The sequence below is a fragment of the Trachurus trachurus genome, assembly GCF_905171665.1.
Source record: "Trachurus trachurus genome assembly, chromosome: 7".
NCBI classification, from domain to species: domain Eukaryota; kingdom Metazoa; phylum Chordata; class Actinopteri; order Carangiformes; family Carangidae; genus Trachurus; species Trachurus trachurus.
Window position 1 is genome coordinate 26439784 of NC_139901.1, and position 21856 is coordinate 26461639.

At 40.9% G+C, this 21856-nt stretch overlaps 3 protein-coding genes across 3 annotated transcripts; all 3 read left to right on the plus strand.

Annotated features, from left to right (window-relative positions):
* Positions 1 to 630: 630 nt before the first annotated feature.
* spo11 (SPO11 initiator of meiotic double stranded breaks) lies at positions 631 to 6749 on the plus strand (the record flags this gene model as incomplete). Its single annotated transcript, XM_083974649.1, has 13 exons — positions 631 to 746; positions 1674 to 1787; positions 2549 to 2637; positions 3022 to 3088; positions 3202 to 3310; positions 3689 to 3775; positions 4158 to 4194; positions 4395 to 4504; positions 4614 to 4713; positions 5082 to 5119; positions 5508 to 5584; positions 5977 to 6088; positions 6630 to 6749. 13 exons carry the CDS (start codon positions 631 to 633, stop codon positions 6747 to 6749), a joined length of 1176 nt encoding a protein of 391 aa, XP_083830775.1.
* Positions 6750 to 8205: 1456 nt separating this feature from the next.
* Positions 8206 to 12626, plus strand: LOC310989054 (5-aminolevulinate synthase, non-specific, mitochondrial-like). Its single transcript, XM_083975937.1, has 11 exons — positions 8206 to 8340; positions 9325 to 9530; positions 9647 to 9823; positions 10003 to 10119; positions 10216 to 10435; positions 10535 to 10719; positions 10839 to 11018; positions 11245 to 11409; positions 11506 to 11774; positions 11953 to 12115; positions 12410 to 12626. Exons 2-11 carry the CDS (start codon positions 9341 to 9343, stop codon positions 12568 to 12570), a joined length of 1827 nt encoding a protein of 608 aa, XP_083832063.1. The 5' UTR covers positions 8206 to 8340; positions 9325 to 9340; the 3' UTR covers positions 12571 to 12626.
* A 3388-nt stretch (positions 12627 to 16014) lies between these two features.
* On the plus strand, positions 16015 to 20909 carry LOC310988410 (dual specificity protein phosphatase 7-like). The gene is made up of 3 exons (XM_083975002.1): positions 16015 to 16758; positions 17452 to 17880; positions 18784 to 20909. The coding sequence occupies exons 1-3, from the start codon at positions 16389 to 16391 to the stop codon at positions 19092 to 19094; spliced, it is 1110 nt and encodes a 369-aa protein (XP_083831128.1). The 5' UTR covers positions 16015 to 16388; the 3' UTR covers positions 19095 to 20909.
* Positions 20910 to 21856: the final 947 nt, after the last annotated feature.

The window sequence follows — 21856 nt, forward strand, 5'->3', positions numbered from 1 at the left end:
TAAAGAGCACACATGGCACTTGTGATGCAAACCTACTCTACACCTGCCACTTAAAATAGCCAATACCAAGGTGCATCCCTACACAACTCATATGGGCCGCACAATCACGCCATTATCAAATAACATAGCCTATTTTTCAGCGGCATTGTGGTCAACAGTTAGCCTACACACAGCCAAGGTCTATTTCCAATTGCAAGATTTCACTGAAGAACATCATCAACCTCTAAAATGTTGCCATGTGTAATAGTATTTAGAAGCAGTAAATGTAAGTACTTCAACAGAAATTATATTGTACAGTATTTCAGCAGCAAAATTTTCTTTTAACAACTGGGGCTACTCTATGGACCAGCTCTATGTGATTATCCCTTTAGAAATACATAGGCAAAATTCATTCATGCATGTGATAATGTTAATATCGACTTACTGTGCAAATATGGTGGAATTAATCAAATGCATTCAGTGTATGTGGACTTTCATGGCTAAAACAAACAAACAAACATGGAAAGGTGGTTTCTTCCAACCGGAAATCCGGTCGGTTGAGTCAGTTAGCAGAATAAGGACAATTAGGCGGGAACTTGGCGTCGGCAAATAACCTAAATAACTTAATGGTTAACAGCGCACAATAAAGTCATGGGCTCTCAGGCAGACGAAGTGTTTACTGAAATTGACAAACTCCGTGTTCAGCTGCTGAACAATGTGGAAGTGATTACAGGCTGCCGGCGCGATGTGGACGAAGACAACAGCTCGTAAGTTCACAGTCACCTGCTCCAGCTGCTGCACAGAGGTGGATGTTCAGCTAGTTAGCTTGTTAGCTGTCCTCAAGGATCTCCTGCCGAAAAGTGATTAAATGAAAGTTAATACAGCTGATACAGTATTTCCGCAGTTAAAATGTGTGTAGGTACAATTAAAAAGTTTGACAAAGTGAAGTTGAGCTAGTGTATGCGCACTGTGTTGTTCATTGTGGCTAATTAGCTAGCTACAAACTAGCCATAATCTATGGATTTATGCTAAAAACATAGCGAATTAGGCTAGTTTGTGTCTATGTGTAACAATTCTCAATAGAGCTGGTTAGGCATTAACTTTATTTACATACCAACTGCTTTTGGACAAACCTATACAAAATAAATACAATACAAACACACCAAAGAGAGATGAATGATAAAAGAAAAGGGGAAGAATAAACCAGTCCAGAAGGTAATGTAACAGGTGCTATACAGTATGCATCGTTTTTTGGTGACAAATATCCGTGTTGACAATTTGGGCTTAAAAACTTGGTCAAACTAACAAGGTAAAATGACATTTATTCATATCATGTAATGATTAAATCAACTGAGTTAATTAGGTTGCAAGACAAAAGCAATGCATCAGTCATGAGATAATACTAAAGCTCTTACAAATACAAACAGTAAGCCTAGACTATATACTGTAATATGATAGCTGTCCCTTTTTTTTCATAAAGCTCATTGCATTAGAGGGCTGTGGGCAATGTTGTAAATCAATGAACAGGACCGCTCGATGTACAGCCATTTCAGTCTGACGATTACTACTCCATGAATAGTTTTTTAGCCACTGAAAATCTGTCATTCTGTAAAAGAATATATATTGATGTTGCAGAAGCTGGACTGGATCCTCTGTTAGTTAATTTTTCATCCTCATTGAATCTTTATTTGCAGCAAGGAAATTTTGACCCGTATAGAAAGTATAATCCTTGGAATAGTGACCAGTCTGTCCAAAGATGAAGCCCCTGTCCTGGTACTTCCCAACAGATCCAGCTGGGCCAACATCAGGTAACTTGTTTTAAACAGACCCATAGCATGACTTGTTGTGATTTTACATGGCAACTCTTTGGGATCTGTGTAAGCTGACTGACCTTTCAAGGATAAACACAAGGAGTCGTGTTGTGTAAAGAAATAAACATTTACCTACATATGTCTTTTTGTGGGAGGTCAGCCCACACAAGATGATCTAATTGCTGTTTAATTTACTTGAAAAGGAAATGTACACTTGAGCTTTTTTAATTTGTATAAGGGGTCTTTTAAACACTATACAGGCAACCAAAAAAATTAAAACCAGCAACTTTGTAGTTTAAATAACTTCCTGAGCTCAGAAGATGACAGAGTGATAGGAAATTGAAAAGCACTGGTTTCCACACACACACAAACGCAAATTTGCAAAGGCCTTTAATGTGACGAGGCTGCGGAGACCTTATGCTCTGAACAAAGCAGGATGTCTGGTCTTGTTTCGATCAAACTTTGCCGCTGCTTAAAGCACATTCTGACTTAGCCCTTTCAAATGTGAGAATTCCACAGATTGAGCGCCAGAAGTTTCACAGAGGAATCAAGATGTTGAAGTGTAAGGGATGCCTTCTCATAGGTAGCCCGCAGGGTGTGGGGAAATTTAGATGGCTTACAGGTGGGAGCTGATTTTCAAAGCTGTAAAAGTAAATGTAGCACTCGCAGTCTGAGGATTTCTTTAATGGCCTCTTTTCCGTCACTACTTTTCCACTTGAACTTCTGCAAGTTTTCTTTTCGTTACTTCCCCACTTAAGTTTTGACAGTGCCGTCGGGCTTCAGATGACTTCGGAAGCTTCTGTCAGCGTCGTTAGGAGCGACTGTCCTTCGTCTGTCACTAAATTTGGTGAGAAGATACTCGCACCTTCTGTTTATTCTGTTTATTTTCATTTGCAACATTGCTGGTCTTGACAACACACATTCCTCTTAGTCATTAAACCTCCACAATTGTAGTGCACTTCATGTGGCTTTCATTTTTATTCATTGTCAACATATGCATCAACTACACAGACGGCAGTAAAAGTCAGACTTAGTTTTAAGTGACAAATTGGCAGAGACAGAACATGTTGAAAGAGCCTTTTAAGGATCGATTCCAAATTAAGAACAGAGTATGTTTTTTTTTTCAGTACAGTCCTTGAAAGATGTGATAAAATAAAACTCATGATAGTGAGTATAGTCTTAAGAGTTAGGGAGATACTTATTCATGTTTCATTTGTTTCTCTGTTTAAAGCACAAGTTCTCAAGATTCTCTCGGTCATCTACAGACTTGTGCAGAGAAACTCGTATGCAACGAAAAGGTTGTTTGATTTTAATTAACATTTTAAGTGATGGCCAGATAAAATTCTTTGCAGTTGTGTTCTTGGTTACTGGTAAATGTGGTCTCCTGAAAATTTACATATTGTTTCCACAGAGATATCTATTACAACAATACACAGCTGTTTGGGTCACAGTCAGCTGTGGATGGTATTGTGGACGACATCTCTTGCATGCTCAAAGTCCCTCGCAGATCACTTCATGTGGTAAGTGTGCACATCCATGTTAATGCATGCAACATTTTACATAATAATGTGTCTGCATGACAGAAGACACATGCCTCAGACATTAAGTCTTTGTGCAAAATTCCTCTGGATTTGCTTTGTTATTATTAGTTCAGGTCCCACAGATGAAATGTGTTAGTTTAGTGCGGTATTTTAAGCATGTTGCTTAAAATACCGCACTTCATGTGCTTATTGTCTCAGGAAACACCTGTGGAGAAAAAAAAGGTTCTTCTGATCAAACACAAATTTAATTTATATAGAATGCAATGTGGCACTGTCACTAGTATGTATACATACTATATGTATGTGTTAGTATGAGCATGCATTAACATTAAGTGTGTGTAACTTTTACGTCACCAGTTGGCCACATCCAAAGGATTGCTTGCAGGTGATCTGCGTTACAATGAGGAGGACGGCACAAGGATCGACTGCCACTCCAGCTCTGTTGTAAGTCCAGCAGACACTAACTTAAAGATGTCCTGAGACGTTTCATTGTTTTAAAACTCTCTCACCACCTTCTCCTGCCTTTTATAAAAAATAAATAAATAAAATATTTTCACAATGTTTTCATGAAATGATTTATATCGCATTGACACAACCACAACCAACTTAACACCCAACACAGCTGGCATAGATATGTAGCTCTGCTCTGTGTGCTGGTAAAAGATGTGATACAAACAATGTGAAAACAATGCTGTGCATCAACATGAGTTGTCAACAACTCCACAGAGTGCCTTACAGTCAACCACAGCAACATCAGTAATACAAGGCTTTCATTAGACATCTTTAACAGGTTGAACCAGTCATTGTGCCTGTTTTTTGTTTCTAGGCTGTTGCAATGTCATCAAACATTGGTGGCATCAGGAGTATCCTTTTTGAGGTGATGGAGAATTTTCTTGTTTCTGTGATAGAAAAACAGTTTTCACCTATGATGTAGGTTTCTTCTTCCATTTTCTAGCTTTAAAGACACGTGGAGAAAACCATATCACTTAATAAACATGCAGTATTTTGTTTTGTGTATGGAGATGACTACATGGTCCCAGGGTTTATACTTGACCGTTGTTAGATATTGTATCATCAGCAAAATTTGTCCTGATAGTTGAGAAGGATGCAACTTTCCAGAGACTGCTGGATAGCGACTTCTGCACAAAGCTCAGTCCTTGCATCATGATCACAGCAAGTTTCTCCTTGATTTCTCATCATCTTTACTTTGATCGTGAATCATTTCAATCCTTATGTTTCCGTGTGCTGTGTATGCAAAAGATGTGTTTTGTGTGTGCATCAGGGTAAAGGCGTTCCAGATGTGAACAGCAGGTTGATGGTGAGGAAGCTTTGGGACACGCTGCACATCCCCATATTTGCCCTGGTGGATGCTGACCCTCATGGTACAGTACAACATCATCTGTCTGAGTACAAGCCAGTTTCACCTCTTATTTCCACACATTTAAACAACACTCACACCATCTCCACACATGCACAGTAGGTTTGCATGTCCCACTAAGCCAGCAGATGTCAGCACCTGTTATGGTGCCTTGTCTGGCTATTATTTCCGCTGGTGTGATCTTGTCCAGGTGGGATGACTCTGTTTCCATCAGTCTCCATACCTCTAACTCTTTTCCCATTGCATGGCAAGACACATATGTAATGCTTTACTCTGCTCTAAGCTCCGTCACACATCTTAGAGGATAATTGCTCTGGTATGTTGGTGATTGCAGCATGTCTCTGTCTCTCCCTCTCCCTCTCATTTTCCCAGGCATTGAGATCATGTCTATCTACAAGTACGGATCAGTAGTGAGTGCCGCCAATGGCAGTTATTCCTGTACTGTATATTATCCGATGTGGCCTGTTCAGTGTCTCTCTGTTAGCAATATGTAATTACGCCCCTCTTTGAGCACAAAAAATGGACCAATCATCCATCTTAGAATATTTAAACTGACATGGCATGGGGTGAAAATGTGGACTGATTGTGTGAGTGAATGCGTTTGCTGATCGCAGAATTTGTATAATCATCCTTGTGTTCATTAAGCTCATTGTGAACATGTGCTGGCAATAACCACATTATGTGGGCACAGCAGCACTGATTGTCTGTGTATTTACTACTCTCTGTGTATAAGCGTGACATGTGTCTGTGTGTGTGTGTGACTGGGTGTGTTTGTGTGTGCATGGTTTTTTTCCACAGTCCATGTCGTTTGAGGCCCACAGTCTGACGGTCCCCAGCGTTATGTGGCTAGGCCTCCTCCCCTCTGACCTCCAGAGGTTTGGACTCAACATTCGCTACTTCCTACTTCCTCCTGCTGCCTCTAATTGGGATTATATTCTGGGGACATTTAGATTGTTTGTTTTGGTTTCTGTTGCTGTCGCCCTCACTTTTTTTCCCCCTAAGGGAACTGCCTTTGAGAGCATATTGAGTTTTAAGTATATGTCCCCTTGAACAAATTTAGGCCAAAAGGGCTTTTTGACATACATTTGATTGTAGTCGGTACAATGCTTCCTCTTATGTTTCCCGCTAAGCATACATATAATGACTCCTCAATGAGAGTCTATTCAGAATGAGAGGAAACAAGCTGCCGGAATAACATCCATCAGCAGAGCTGCCTTCTGCCCGCTGTCATTTTCAGGAAATTAATTTAGTCATGGTTATTCTCCAGGTTGCGGGTTCCCAAAGATGCCCTGATCCCCCTCACCAAGAGAGATGAAAGCAAACTCAGCAGTCTCCTTAAAAGGCCATACTTAACCAGCCAACCAGACTGGCAGAAAGAGGTGAGGGGAAAAAATGAAGGGAAAGAGAAAGAAGAGAGAGTGCTCATGTTAGTCATTTGGATTTGAGAGCTTGATGAAGTATGACAAAGGAAAGTACCTGAAACATATTACTTTGAGTAACATTACTAAGTTGTAGTATTGAAAAATTCTGTGTTATTCTTTTTTTTATTATTCCATCTCAAAGATCTCAAATACATTTTTTTCTTTACCTTTGTCTAAAATTTTGTCCCACTGGAGAATTGAAAGGTTATGCCTTAAATTGACCTAGTTGGGTGAACATGAGTCATGTTTTGGTTAAAATATTGGCGTAAAGGTCAAGAGAACTCACTTCTAAAGGAAAAAGTTGTTCTTCCTCAGGTTTACACAGTTTTAACATTTTACTCATGTGACACATAGCAGAGGAATGTGTGTAAGAGGACTTTGCTCACTGATGGTAAAGATACAAAATAGCCACTATGTTGTGGAGGCTGATGATTTACGCTTGTTTGCACAGTGTCCTCTTGCATGCCCCCTTGAAATTGCATGTGTGCTCTTGTTTCAGATGGAACTGATGCAGCAGACCGGGGTCAAGGCTGAAATTCAGTCCCTGGCAGCCATAGCTCCTGATTTCCTCACCAACATTTACCTGCCCAACAAGCTGCGCTATGGAGGCTGGGTATGAACACAATGCTGCCACCTAGTGGAGGGAGAAGTGAAATGCTGAAGCAGATTGCAGAGAGATACTCCATTCAGTTTTCTTAGGTAACCTTTTCAGAAAAGAAAGTTAACATTCAGTTGTGTTTGTTCATTATAACAGTGGGTGTGTGTTTCCAGAAATGTCTCATATCAGTTAAACTCCCCACTGTAACCAAACTGACAAGTTAGCATGTCGTTTTGGTCTTTGTTATTGTTGATCTGATTATATTGCCTTGTATTTGCACCTGCTATTGCAAAGTCTTCAGACAAACTATGCCTGTTTTATTACTCTGCAGTTGTTACAGTATTGTTTGGCATGCTTTTCAGCCAGTGAACACCACAATGCATGCTGATATGCATGCATACAAAAGATATAAGTAAGCAGATGTGGATGATAATTTAGTGGTTTGCAAGTGGAGTTTCTGTGTTGCTGTTCATTCATTAATACACAACAAATCCAAGCTCTTTCTGCTGTTCTGTATCTGTTCTCCAGAAGGTGGAGACAGCGTGCATTAAATAAGAGAGTAGGACAGTGCCATGAGTAAAGGATGAGGTGAAGAGCCCAAACTATCGGTTTCGTCTTTTAAGTCATAGACAAAAAACATCTGGAATTTAAATAACAACCTCTTTGCATTGGTGTTTTTTGTTTGTTTTTTTGTTTTAACTTTAATACAACCAAGAATTGAAATTGTAGAGAGAAAATATTGGGGAAAAGACCTAAGTAGAATACAGTACATACTTCATAATACATATTTTGTTAATAAACCCAAAGTCTGCATTTTAAAATGAACCTACGCTGCCAAAGAGTTTCATGGTTGGCTACTATTGAATTATTGATGCTGGTGGAGATTGAGCAAATCATGGTGATTTTATTCAAAGCAAAATCATAATCTAATTAAAGTCACAGCCATAATTTCATAAGTGGTTAGAAACAATAACTCTGACAAAAATAAGTTGGGTAAAGATGACCATTTCTGTTCCTGAATGTTGTGGAGATGGAAACGTGAATTTGCAAAAAGTTTGCTATATACTGCGTCAGACTACATGAGGATGTGTACATTTTCAGTATGCAACTAATGCTCCTGTAGGATTCATATCAAATGAAAGAAATAATACCACACTGTCATAATTCACAGATAAAGGTCCTGCTTTAAAAATGTTATGAACGTTTTTTTTAAAAAGTGTGTTAACATGTATCAAAAGTGGTAAAAAACAATTTAAAACAAATCTCCGTTTTAACTGCCGTGCCCTTTAATGGAGGGGGAATAAGTAGTTCCCGTAATAGTGCGGAAGTGAGTCGACTCGGTGAAAATAAATATTTAGAGCCGTTTTCGTGCTGTGTTTAGTAAACGTATAGTGCTTCCTGTCCGACTAGAACATCTTTGGCAGAGTTATTACGTGACAGCGGGTGGGCGTGGCTCCGATCTTGTGCAACACACAGCTGCTACGTCACCGCAATGACCGATGTGTTATAATTTCGCCGGCTGGAGTTTCCAAAGGGAGACGATAAGAAGAGTCCGTGGAAAACTCGAGGGACACACGAGTGGACAACGAGACAGTTAGAAAACATCAGTGAGGTGAGTTAATATGCGAACTGTATGAGTTAGAATAGCAGAGAGAGTGCAGATATAATGTATGTAATCTTGTCTTCAGCTGCTTGAAGAATAGCTACTCACTTTTTTTCTGCCATCGGTTCATCCAAGCTTTGATCAGCTGCTGATTGAACTGATGTAAAGATAGTCCTTGTTTGTAAATAAATTCCCAAATCTTGTATCACTAATATGTGGTGATGTATTGGTCTCAATGAAAGACCATCAGAGAACAAGTAAGGTCGAAAGCAGCTGGATACAGATGTTTTGTAATTTTGTAGAGCCAATACCAGTTTTCTAATTAAATCATGTAACATCTAATAGCCTAGATGTTGTGATAAATGAGTCTGGGTCAGGGTCACTTAGTATTCCCTTCTGACAACTTTGACAGTACAGTGGAGCACATGGCATCAACTGTGGGTTTCATACTCTGCAACAGAGACCCAGCCCCTGTTTAGTAATGCATGATGAGGGCCCAGTATGTTCGAGTTCATCTCTGTTTTCATCAGTAGCAGCCAGAGGGCTCCTCTTCTTCTCTGTCTTAGGTAAGAGCAGACAGTTGTAGTAGAAAGACAAGTCCTTGAGAGGCCTTCCCTTTTTCCGCTTGTCAAGGACAGCTGACTCGAGCAGAGTGAGTGAATGTAGTCTGTTGGGGATTTAACATCCTCAGTGGTTTCACTGGTCACATTAGAGTGGAGTCAGTCATGTTTCGTAAGGCATTTTTCATTTGTTACATCAAGGTGGACTGGGATGTGTTGAGGTAAGAAAATTAGAGTGGCAGTAGGCGACAACAGATTGTATTATTATTATTTGTCTTCCTTAATTGTTTATTGGCAACAGTCCAAAGCTTGTGGACGGCATGTTGTATTCTAAGGTTTGAACTTTGTGGAACATATGTTATCACCAGCCTTGATGCTCAGGAAATCTATAAGACATTTTGTAATGCTCACCTTTCTTCTCATTTCCATTTAGGTCAAAACTATCTCACATGGAAGCAGTGGTTCGCCGTTGTCCTTTCCTTACTGTTAGCCCCAGTGTTTTCCTGCAGCTGGCTGGGAACTCGTCACTGGTGAGCTATGCCCAAAAGTGCCCTGTGATGATGGACCTGGCCTCCAGACCACTGGCCAGAGCTCTGTCTTCTTCAGCCTCTGCATTTAAAGGCACTACAACAAATGACGGTCAGTTATAAGGCAAATGTTATCATGCATGGTATATGATTTAACTGCTACATCAGTTAAAATGAAGGTGATATATTTATATTTTGTAGCCTGAACTCGATCCCTGTATTCTGCAGATAAAAAGCATGAAGCCAAGTTGCCTCCAGGACACACTGTGCCACCTGCTAACCAAACTGTGGGCTCTAAATGCCCCTTCCTGGCCGCAGAGATGGTGCAGAAAAACAACAGGGTAGTTAGGAAAGCCAGCATGGAGCTGCAGGAGGATGTTCAGGAGATGCATTCTGTTCACACAGGTAAGAAATCGCAGTCACACATGCAACTGGATACTACTAGGTTATGTCACTCGTGAAAGGTCATTGTTTTGAGCGTCCACACTGACATGCTGGCATCCACATGATCTCTGAAGTGCATAGCAAAGGAATTCCATGCATTGATTTACAGATAATTAACAATGTGCATCTTCCTTGTCCAGGGAAAACAGTTTTTGACCTTATTGAAGCAGATAAGGCCAACACAGGGGCGTTGAGAGGCCTTTATAAACCAGGATCTTCCAAAGTGTCTCACCTGCTAAAGGATAATCTGCCTGAGGGTAAGGAAGCCAAATTATTCTCAATGGGCAATAATTCACCCAAGGTATATGAGAATCATTAAAAAAAATGAAACCTTTCATGTTTTCCTCCATCAGTTGTCACCTTCCAGTACGACAAGTTTTTTGAGAGGAAGATTGAAAGCAAGAAGACAGATCACACATACAGGGTTTTTAAGACAGTGAACAGACGAGCCCCATCCTTCCCAATGGCAGATGACTACTCAGAGTCTATTCATACAAGGAGAGATGTGTCGGTGTGGTGCAGCAATGACTACCTTGGCATGAGCCGTCATCCGAAAGTCACCCAGGCTGTTATGTGAGTACACACCAGATGACTGCTCTGATTAGGATCTGTGTCATAAAATAAGAAAAAAGGTTTCATCAAAGTTAATTCTTTCTTCTTTTTTTCTTAAAGGGAGACTGTACGTAAGCATGGTGCTGGTGCAGGAGGCACTCGAAACATTTCAGGGACAAGCAAATTTCATGTGGAACTTGAACAGGAGCTGGCTGACCTGCACAGCAAAGATGCTGCACTGCTGTTCACCTCCTGCTTTGTAGCTAATGACTCCACACTGTTTACACTAGCGAAAATGCTACCAGGTATGTTTTAAGAAAACCTGTAAATATCATAATGTGACAGAACTGAATCTGTTTTTGACTGAATTTTTAATTGGGCATTTAAAGAGTTAACATTTTCTTTCTTTCGTTTACTCCACCAGGTTGTGAAATCTACTCTGACGCTGGCAACCATGCCTCAATGATTCAGGGTATAAGAAACAGTGGAGTCAGGAAGTTTATTTTCCGTCACAATGACGTCAACCACTTGAAAGAGCTGCTTGAGAAGTCTGACCCATCGACTCCAAAGATTGTAGCTTTTGAGACGGTGCATTCAATGGATGGTGAGTTTTAAGGCAACACTGAATAATCTCTCTGAACCTTTTTGTGTTCCTAAAAAGTGTGTACATTATTATGTAAATGCAAAGTCAATGTATTAAAAAAGTAAGATTTGTCTTAAGTATATCAACACATTTAAAACCTGTACAAAGCAAATGTCAGATCAGTTTCAAATTTCTTATCACAAGTCTTTAAAAAAAACAAGTCTAATGAACACTGTGCTCCCTACAGGAGCTGTGTGCCCACTGGAAGAAATGTGTGACATCGCCCACAAGTTTGGAGCTCTTACTTTTGTGGATGAAGTGCATGCTGTTGGGTTGTATGGACCAAGAGGAGGAGGGATCGGGGACAGAGACAGAGTCATGCACAAGATGGACATCATCTCTGGTACCTTGGGTCAGTGAAAGCCTCACTAATGATAGGAAACATTTCACAACATTCTCATCAGTTGCATATGTGCCTCTCTGACTTGTTATGGGTTTTCGTTTCCAGGAAAGGCATTCGGCTGTGTGGGCGGTTACATCGCCAGCACCAGCACTCTGGTGGACACAATACGCTCCTACGCTGCAGGCTTCATCTTCACAACTTCCCTGCCCCCCATGCTGCTCGCAGGGGCCAAGGAATCTATCAAAATTCTGAAAACTGAAGAAGGCCAGATGCTGAGGAGGAAACATCAGAGGAGTGTAAAGCTGCTCCGACAGATGCTCATGGACTCCGGCCTTCCAGTGGTCCACTGCCCAAGCCACATTATTCCAGTCCGGGTAAGAAAATCAATAATTGATTTGTGTGTGAAAAGGTACACTTGGTTAAAACTGATGCAATCTAATTCAACAGTTGCTAAATGAACAGTTTCTCCAACCACAAAGTCACCCTCCTACAATGATTATCCATCTGGTGCAAGATGCAATTGAATCTGAGTCAGCTGTGTCTGTCTGTCAGGTTGCAGATGCAGCGAAGAACACTGAGATCTGCGACATCATGATGTCTCGTTTCAACATCTACGTCCAGGCTATCAACTACCCCACCGTGGCTAAAGGAGAGGAGCTGCTGCGCATCGCCCCAACACCACTCCACACTCCACAGATGATGTACTACTTTGTTGGTATGTCAGCCAAAATTTCACTTATCTCATGTATTCCCGCAGTACAAAGTATTTCTTGTTGGGTAGGGAAATCTTTTTTGGCTGCTTAAAACTGTAACACAGACATCTGGTAGCCACATTACATTAGTTTTTGTGCCAAGTACGCTATTCTCAATCCCCAGTATGGTGCATATCATCACTATTAAGACTTACTGATAATTCCAACTCACTTTTAGCTAGTTCTAACATCCGTACTGTATGGTGGTAATGGCTGGTTGTATACTCACCTGTTTGTGTTCTGCTTCGCCTCCTCAGACCGGCTGGTGAAGACGTGGACGGAGGTGGGCTTGGAGCTGAAGCCGCACTCCTCAGCAGAGTGTAACTTCTGCCAGCAGCCTCTTCACTTCGAGCTGATGAGTGAGAGAGAAAAGTCCTACTTCACAGGGCTCAGTCACATGATTTCAGCAGTGGCCTGATATTGAGTTAAACACTAAACCATTTCAAACTATTTATTCTATTTACATGAAATACTTTGCATCACTGCGTATAAAATGTAATGTATCCCCAATAAATTTGTGGGTTAAGCATTCATTTTCTTTTCTGGTTTCACTCTGACTATGATTTATGCATCAAAGGTTAAGAATACTGCCACATGTGACCGACGTGTCTCACATGTGGTTGTATTTGGGAAGCAACCAGCTGGTCAGTAAGTAGGTGGCTAAAAATAGTTCCAAAAGGCTAAACGTTTATAAATACATATATAGAGATATGTAACATTTGGCATATGCATAATTTACATCAGAAGTTAAGCAAAATAACCCTCAAAAAGGTATGGTGAATGAGTTTGTTTGTTTTTTGTACTTGAGTAGGTTTTTATTTTCTTTCATGCATCCTTGCTGGGAAATAAAATCCTCTATGGGATAGTTAAGCTCTGACCGGACTGATCTGAACTGAAAGCTGAAATCAGAAATGCGTATGCACTTACATATGTTATATGAAACATATAGGGGTTTATGTGGGCTGTCTTACTACTTTCCTGCAGATGTACATACATATAATGTGTTGCGTAATATCGTATCTAATAATCTGAATAATCTATCTGAACATTTCATGTGAGAATAATCCTTGAGTATGAAATGAGTGAGATAACAGAAGGGATTCATTTACACACTGTCTCATACTCAGTTACACAGTAAAAAATAGCATCTCAGATCTTTAATATGGTGCAAACACATATTTTTGGGATCATACAATTTTATTTGATGCACATATTGGCATTTGTGAACTATTCCATCGCGTGCAGTGCTCTTGGCCATACAGAGATTATCTGTCATCTTTTTTGACATGTTGTGGAATGCAAACTTGTGTCCCATTGTAGAAACAACCGTCAACAATCGGTTACAATGTGACAGAGCCGCTTTTTTTTTCTTATTGAAAAAGCTCAGCAAAATGTATCAATGTATCATGTGCTGTTCATGTGTAATCAGCTTAAAGGCAGATTTATGATCATCTGGTCATTCATTCATGAAAAGCATTTCATGGCATTCTTGATCCCACCACATGGCGGCATACTGGGGTCTCTTGTTTGCTACTGTGAGCCTGTGACATGAGACGCCTCCTCCCTTTGCAGATGACTCATAGCTGGTGCAGCAGCTTTTAACATGAACCACTAGATGGTATCAACGGTGAACAGGATATTGTGTTCCCTATCTAGATCACATGGAGGATCACTGTGGTTGTAATAAAATGCAACAAATACACTATCCTTCACTGCATGTGTCAGTATGTAGTAGATATGTACAATCAAGTGTTGTGCAGCATTTCAAATCAACAAAACTGAAGTCTCAAATGTATCTCCTATTAATAGCAGAATGGCTTTATGCAGCTTATGTGGCTTTTTCATACAAGATAATAGTACCGTTTTATTGACCTTGTGTCATTTCAATCCTGTGTCCTGTGATCGTCATGTTTAGATGAAATTAGTTCAATGAAAATCCCTATACCGCCACATGCGGGGAAGCATCAATGGAGAAGAAGCTCTCCTCCCATCTGTCTCATCTCTGAATGCTTCCCACTGTACATCTGCACATGACAGGAGTGTGTTTGTGTGGCCGCTGGGTATGCGTGAAAGCCCTCAAAGCAGTACTTGACATGCAAAACCTGGGATGCTGTAAACCAAAGACCTTTCCCCCTGCTTTCCTATGAGAGAATTACCATGAGCTTACGTTTGGAGCATATTATGTAACGTGTGAAGTGTTGGTTGAAATAGAGCAGTCAGGTGACCGCCACTATCATGCAAGTCAAACCAGCTCAGAACATCCATCTTTGATGTTCTGTGTTTTGCGCTCTTTCATGTTACTTTGATTTAGGCGATTCTGATTTTAAATTTTCAAGACAATCTTTTAGATGGGGAAAAGACTCCTTTGTGTGTTGTTCGACCTCATAAACATAATTTCCATCATCCGCCACTTAGTTTTGTAGATGCAGGCTGCTCAGGCACCTGCACACTTCCTGGAGGAGAGTTCAACTGCAACAGCAATCATGTGGGCATGAGGGGCTACAGTGAGGGAGTGTGTGTGTGTGTCTGCAAACTATTGACATTATGTGGTGGTTGGCTGTTGGACGCAGGTGCTGAAATGGTGGTGCAGTGTGTGGCAATGATACGGTGCCCGTTGTTGTGTGTCTGATCACTCCATGGTTGAGCGCATTTGTGTGTGTGTCAGTGTTAGTGTTTGCACAGGTTTAGCTATAGCCCTCATTCTGTGTTAATCCTGATGCTCTGCACATCTGTGTCTCCCCACTCACGTGTGCAGACAGATGAGCTGCATGGCTGGATTCCCACTGCACGCATCTCTCCCTCCCTCCCTCTCTCTCCCTCTCTTATTCCTCCTCATTCACCATTCTCTTGCATTATTATACACGTCAGTGGTGAACCATGTGCATGTTGTGGTTGCATTCTAAGAAAAGACACTACCACACAGCAGTGCACTTGTGAATTTCCTATTGCAGCCACCACTTACTATCGCTTGAGAAGAAGGGAAAAAAAAAAACACGCTTTCTTGATGCACTTCACCTCAGAAATACAATGTAAATTGAGGGGGAGAGCAGTTTCAAGGGTGTGTCCGGGGTGAGAGAATATTATCACGATGAATGATGTAAGCATATTCCTGTACTGAAATGTTCTGCTGCTGTTCTGCAACAAAATGCATCACCAATTCAAAACACAGAGTGAATGACAGTTGTGTTTCTTCCTCCTGGAAGAAAAACCAACAGCTCAGGTTCATTTGTCATGGGTGGTGTGATTCTATTGTGAAGAGTTGTTGTGATATAACCAGTCTTGTAACAGTAGTTATATATAGTAGCTGGTGTCAGGTAAATTTAGTATGCCGGTTTGTCATAGCAATTCTGTTTCAGATAGGCATTGATTACACTTAAGATAATCCACTCTAGGGAAATTAACTGTGAACAATGCAAAAATATTTTTGCAATAATCCAACCCCATCTCATCTGTCAAGTAAGCTAAGCATCATACAAGTTAGAGCTGTGGGGGAGGCATTAGGCTACATACAAACTCAGACACACCATTAACCTACATGGAAATATTTTAGTGATATATGGGTGTAATAAGTAACACACAGTCTTTTGGTAGCCTGCAGCAGAACTCATTTACACCCTTGGGTAAAGGGATTATAAGTTAAAGTCCCCTTAGATATCTGACTAAAATGCCATAAAATACATGCTATGTGTTCGTAGTACCAGGGAAAAATGTGATTGACAAAATGATTCTATACCTGCGGACACTAAACTTTGTCATTTTCCTGCTATGACTTTAAATCATAAGGAATAAACTCCTCCCTCTTGAGTTGCTCTACTGTCAACTAAGAAAAAAAAGAAGAAAAAAAACCTCCCATGCATCGGAATGGTAAAAGGAGAATGTGCATGGAGGAGGACCCTGGTACGATGTGGAGTAGTTGAAGTTGATGAAGAGATTATTGGCTCTGAAACATTCACATTTAAACTTGTAGCTCGGTCATGAAAGTGTAAATGGGTCTCCATTAGCCCCCGGGGCAGGTCAGAGTCAGACTCACTGACTGATGGAAATAGAGAAGAGGAAAAAGGATAAATCTCTTCGCTCAAGCAGAAGCGCCATGCACTGGCCGGGCAACATATGACGCTTCAGTTTTTTCTTTTTCTTTTTTTTTGGAGGGTCGGGTGAAATGTAGTTTATCGTTGTGTGGTGGACCATGTAGTAAGTGTTGTTTGCGCTTGCATGTAGTATGATATTGAGTCCGATATGTCTAATGTGACGCCGAGTAAAAGCGTGGAATGGCTGCAACTCGAGTTAGAGTCCGGAGGCACTTCTCTGCTCCTGCTGGACTGCCGTTCACACGAGCTTTATGAATCGTCCCACATAGAGACCGCCATAAACCTGGCTATACCGGGGCTGATGCTCCGGAGGTTCAAAAAGGGCAACATACCTATTCGGACCATCATCCCCAACCACGAGGACAAGGAGAAGTTCATAAGACGGTGCAAGACGGACACGGTCGTCCTGTACGATGAGTGCACCTTGGACTGGCAGGACTGTGGAGCCCCGGCGTCGGTTTTGGGTCTACTTCTTCAGAAACTGTGGGAAGACGGCTGTAAAGCGTACTACTTGGAAGGTGAGTCGTCAAATTAGCGTGTAAATGAATGTGAGACATTCGAGGTTTGTTTAATGTGGTTCATAACGACAGGAGCCGACCGACAGACGCCGCTACAATGTTACAATTCTGTCAGTACAATGTTACTATGTTCAAGCATTCAGCTGTTTTGGGCTTAGTGTTGGTGTCAGTAATAATAATGATACTAATAATAATAGCTAAATTGTTTTCGGAGGAGACGTTTCCAAGTGGCGCTGAAGTTTTAACGTGAAGGGGTTTTAAACTTTTAAACCATAACGTTTAAACAACGAGGTCGTGACATTTATTCACAACGTCCTCGTGTTTCTAATGTTAGAAACGTTAATGTGGCTTCGGCGCCCATGTTCATCCTGTCTCGTGCGTTTACGGTTTGAAAGATGTTCTAAACTTTGTGTGATGTGTGTCACTGAGATTCTCAATTAAAATTCCAAAATGGCTGCGCCATGTTTTGCTCTAGCAGGAACAGGCATGCATTTCATGAATGGTGTTTTTGGGGGGAACTTGAGCTACTTCTCTACAGCTCCGCTTTGAAAGCCATAAGTGGTTTTTATATTAAATTATGATAGGCCTAATTGAAATCAAATAAAACTAAATATATGCTGTGGCCGTTTCATTTAAAAGCAACTTAAACATTTAGGTGTAACTTTGTTGTTTTGTGTTTTGGCACCTGTCCAGGTGGGTTTGTAAAGTTCCACACAGAGTATCCGGAGCACTGTGAGACCCTCATCGACAGCTCCTGTCCCAGTTCCTCCCCTCCGCTCTCTGTCCTTGGGTTCGGAAATCTCCGGATCAGCTCAGATTGTTCTGATGGGGAGTCTGATCGAGAGCCGAGCAGTGCCACTGAGTCCGAGGAGAGCCCCATCCCCAGCAATCAGCCTGCCTTCCCTGTCCAGATCCTACCTTACCTTTACCTGGGCTGCGCCAAAGACTCCACTAACCTAGATGTGCTGGGCCAATACAACATCAAGTACATCCTGAACGTCACACCCAATCTCCCCAACATGTTTGAGCATGATGGCCACTTTAGGTACAAACAGATTCCTATTTCAGACCACTGGAGTCAGAACCTGTCCCAGTTCTTCCCAGAGGCCATATCATTTATAGGTGAGTAGGTCGCTGACAGGTTGTGTTTAACATAAAATACTCTTTTCAGATTACAAATTAGTGTGTAAATGTGTATGTGTAGGTAGGTTTGTCACAAGGAGTTTCTTGCACAGTAAGCCCTCGTGGGTGTGGTGCCCTTTCACAAGCCTTCAACTAAAATATTAATTATTTGCTAGTTATGTTTTTAAATAATATAATTATCAATATTTAAGATCATTTGTTGAAAATAATCATTATCTGAGCCATGTGCAAATGTGTTTGGACAATTTTCATATTATTTTCATAAGCAAATTGTGGTTTATAGAGGAAGACATGATAAACATCCCTCCCTTACCACTTGCGTAGGCTGCTATCAGCTGTTGTACAGCAGTATCACTCAATTGTGATAACAATTTAAACTTGTAAGTGAGTATGTTTCTGTCAGCACTAAAAATTTATGTCTCATTTTCACTTTTGATTTGCTGTTTCTCACCACAACTGCACCTGAAACCACAGTGTTTGACTTGTTTGTTTAGTGATAGCAGAGTCATGTATCACTAACAAGTTTCCAAAGTGGTTTAGAGGTAGAATGAGGAAGGAAGTGCTGTTTCCACTCTGGGGTTGTGTTCAACTGTAGAATGACAAACAAGGCGTAGTGTTGTTGACAGCTGTGTGGTAATGTCTGAACTGAACAGGATATTAGATACATTTTTATAGATTAAACTGTTATATCAAGAACTAAGCTCTTCAATCAATTGCAGTACCTCATTGTTGAGCCATAATGCCCTTAGTTATTGTAGTACAGGGAAATATTTATCAATGAAAAAATTATTTGTAACAATCTGAAAACAGATCAGGCATGAAATGGAGCATGTTGTCCTTGGATAACTTTTTGCTGACCATAGTTTTCTTCTCCTATCACAGATGAAGCTCGATCAAAGCAATGTGGCATCTTGGTCCACTGCTTGGCTGGCATTAGTCGATCAGTCACAGTCACTGTGGCCTACCTAATGCAGAGACTCAACCTTTCTCTGAACGACGCTTATGACTTTGTTAAGAGGAAGAAGTCCAACATTTCCCCAAACTTCAACTTCATGGGTCAGCTTCTGGACTTTGAGAGGACGCTGGGGCTGCACAGTCCCTGTGATAACCGTGCTACCAGTGAAGAGCAGCTCTTCTTCACCACACCAACCAATCACAACGTCTTCCAGCTGGACACGCTGGAGTCGACATGAAGATCAATTGGACAGATGCTTTTTTGTTGTTCTTCCCTGTGGTGTCTTTGAGTGTCTGAGTCTGTCAGATGCCTAAATAGCTGACACAGGTAGTAAGTCAGTTACACTATTTCTGCACCAAAAGGAATTGCATTGATTTGTTAAAGGAGCACCACCCATATGCAGAGAACATACTCCATTAGATCAAGTCTCAATGCCTTAATATCTAACACAAGGATGAATTTTGCTATCCATCATACATGGCATTAATTAGTGGTCATGTACAGCCATAATAGCAGGACATTTCATAACTTTTCTATTAAATCTAGGATTGTTGCTCCGACTGTTACTTGCCCTTTTCACATAGGACGCAGTGTTTTCCATGCATGTCGCGGGGTACAGTGCAAGAGCAGGACCCTGGCGCAAATCACGTGTGTGTTGCTGGGTGACCGATACGGCATCAGGAAGTGATTATTTCCCTGTATGCCTGTGCAGTGAATATCGATACCCTATGTATCTGACAAATAAGCCGAAGAAAATCCCACCTTTAGTTTCTCTGAGAAGGAGACGAGTAGTAGCAAACACAAAGAGGGGAAGCGTGTGGATTCACAAAACCCTCTGGGCTCAATTGGGAGAGTTTCAACTTCTCCCGGTTTCCAGTTTCGCGATGACCGGTTTCTACCAGGAAACTGAGGGAATCCGTCCTATTGGACACGCAGAGGTATCGTCACAGAGCGCTGTGCTCAAGTCACGCAACGTGCCAGAACAGCGCACGCAAGCATTTTGCACCGCTGTGTGGAGCACGGTCATATCAGCGCCACGCAACACATACACAATGAATGGTAAGCTGTGCGCAGCCTGCGCTCACCGCGTCCAATGTGAAAAGGGCTTTATTCACCAGCTGTAAAGTGGATGTCAGTGTATTTCTTTGTATTAGTCATGGTTATTGCCTTGATGGTCTAAAAGGAATTTTTTGCCAATCAGAATGTTTTTCCATGGACCAATCTGTGACGTTTTGATGGTACTCGAGCAGAAGAAAATAAGCTACCACAGTGATCCGACCTTGAATTACCGTCCAGTTTTTCTTCTGATGACCGTATGCAGTTCTCTTGCGGCATACTGGACCTTTGAAAGCATATGTTTCTTGTGCTTTTAGTCAGTACCTTAACTAACATCTGATAAACACCAGGATGTTAGATAAGTGACCACTTGTTGCAAAATATCAGAGTTAAAAAATATTACTCTTTAGAAACTCTCCTGTACATTCCATTGCTTGTAACTGCATTATTTGCATGTGATTAAGTTCTACCAAGAACCTTGTTTTGTAACCTTAAGGTCATATTGCCTGGTATTGTTGAGGCCTTGACCAACCTTAACATGAAACTGAAGAAGATCCAGTAAGTAGGAGTGTTTTGTTTTTTTGCCACAGTTAAAAGGAACAAACGTGTAAGTAATCAGTGTATAAAGGAATGGATGTCCACCTTATTTTTTACTCCGTCAGTCTTCAGCCTGCAGCTATTCCTTCTGTGGAACAGTAATGTTAAGGGAAACCTGATGTGTAATTAGCTGTTCTCTATTGCCAGTCTCGTCACAGAACAAATTTTTGAATTTGATGAATGAGAGGGAATGAGAGGAAATGAGTTTGACTAATGTGTTCTTACCTCACAGAGAGACATTTTCAGGGATTTTTATACAAGGCATCTGTAGCTCGTCATGGCCTCTTAAAGTGCATCCAAGGGCTGTTTTGTTTGGTATGTTTGTAAAGAAAATGTACATAAAATGTGGTTGTTAAGGGACATTTTCTCAAAATCATGAAGAATGCGAAAGTGATCCTATTTTGACCCTTATGTATAGTGTATGTAAAACTAAATGTCCAAGACATTCTGTACAAGTTTATACAACAAATATATTGTATATTTTTACTTGAAAAAAAATGTGTTTGTCGTTCATGCTGTTCTTTTTTTTTATTTGAAGTCCTGGCAGTCTTTCAAAAACAGAAGTGGTTGTGTGGTTGAGTCAGGACCAAATGCTGCTCTGAGTCGCGGTTAGTGGCTCTATGCTGTCCAGTCCCGAGGCTGTAGGTGTGGTCAGATGTCTGTTTTCTGTCCACTCTGATGCTTAGCTTCCTGTCTCCCATAGGCTTTTTGACACAAAGACAAGTGACAGGGCCAGATCTGTCAATACCACAGAGCAACCACACCCACAACCAGTCACTCAAAAAGAGCTTAAAGGAAGAGGAAGATGACACAGCATGTACTCTGCCACAGATACAACATTTCCGACATCTCTCCTCTGCAGCATGGGGAGTGATTACCGGTATGTTTAATAACGGCATTGTGCAATAAGCATCGTAAAAGTTTTAGTCAGACATCTCTTTTGTTGCTTATTGTGGTTTGAACGTTTTTTTGTTTTGTTTTTTTAGCAAAAGCATATCTTGCAACACTATAAGTGTAGTTATGTTATTTTAAAAAGAGGAAATTAAACTTCCCTGATATCTACACATCCTCTCATTTCAAGTGAGATTCACAATCTTTTACAGTTCACATGTTACACTTTAAAAAGTAAGTATTTAATATTCATTCAAAGCTAACTTGTTAGGTTTCGGAAATCAAACAGTGAAACTTAAAAAGCAATGTAGACCATGTTGCGTAATGCCTTTTAAAACTAGTTGTAGGAGCTCACAAGGTGAGTTTGAATAGGCAGCTATGTGTGTTAATGCACACACAGAATTAGTTGTGCTTGTTTTGCCTTTTCACCCAATGCTCAAGCCACACAATGACTGT

Excerpts from the sequence above, each read along its gene's own strand:
- LOC310989054 (XM_083975937.1), top strand. The coding sequence starts at position 9,341 with ATGGAAGCAGTGGTTCGCCGTTGTCCTTTCCTTACTGTTAGCCCCAGT. Across the intron at positions 9,531-9,646 it reads AGGCACTACAACAAATGACG|ATAAAAAGCATGAAGCCAAG; the intron begins GTCAGTTATAAG and ends TGTATTCTGCAG. Across the intron at positions 11,775-11,952 it reads GCCACATTATTCCAGTCCGG|GTTGCAGATGCAGCGAAGAA; the intron begins GTAAGAAAATCA and ends TCTGTCTGTCAG.
- LOC310988410 (XM_083975002.1), top strand. The coding sequence starts at position 16,389 with ATGTCTAATGTGACGCCGAGTAAAAGCGTGGAATGGCTGCAACTCGAG. Across the intron at positions 16,759-17,451 it reads TAAAGCGTACTACTTGGAAG|GTGGGTTTGTAAAGTTCCAC; the intron begins GTGAGTCGTCAA and ends GCACCTGTCCAG. Across the intron at positions 17,881-18,783 it reads AGAGGCCATATCATTTATAG|ATGAAGCTCGATCAAAGCAA; the intron begins GTGAGTAGGTCG and ends CTCCTATCACAG.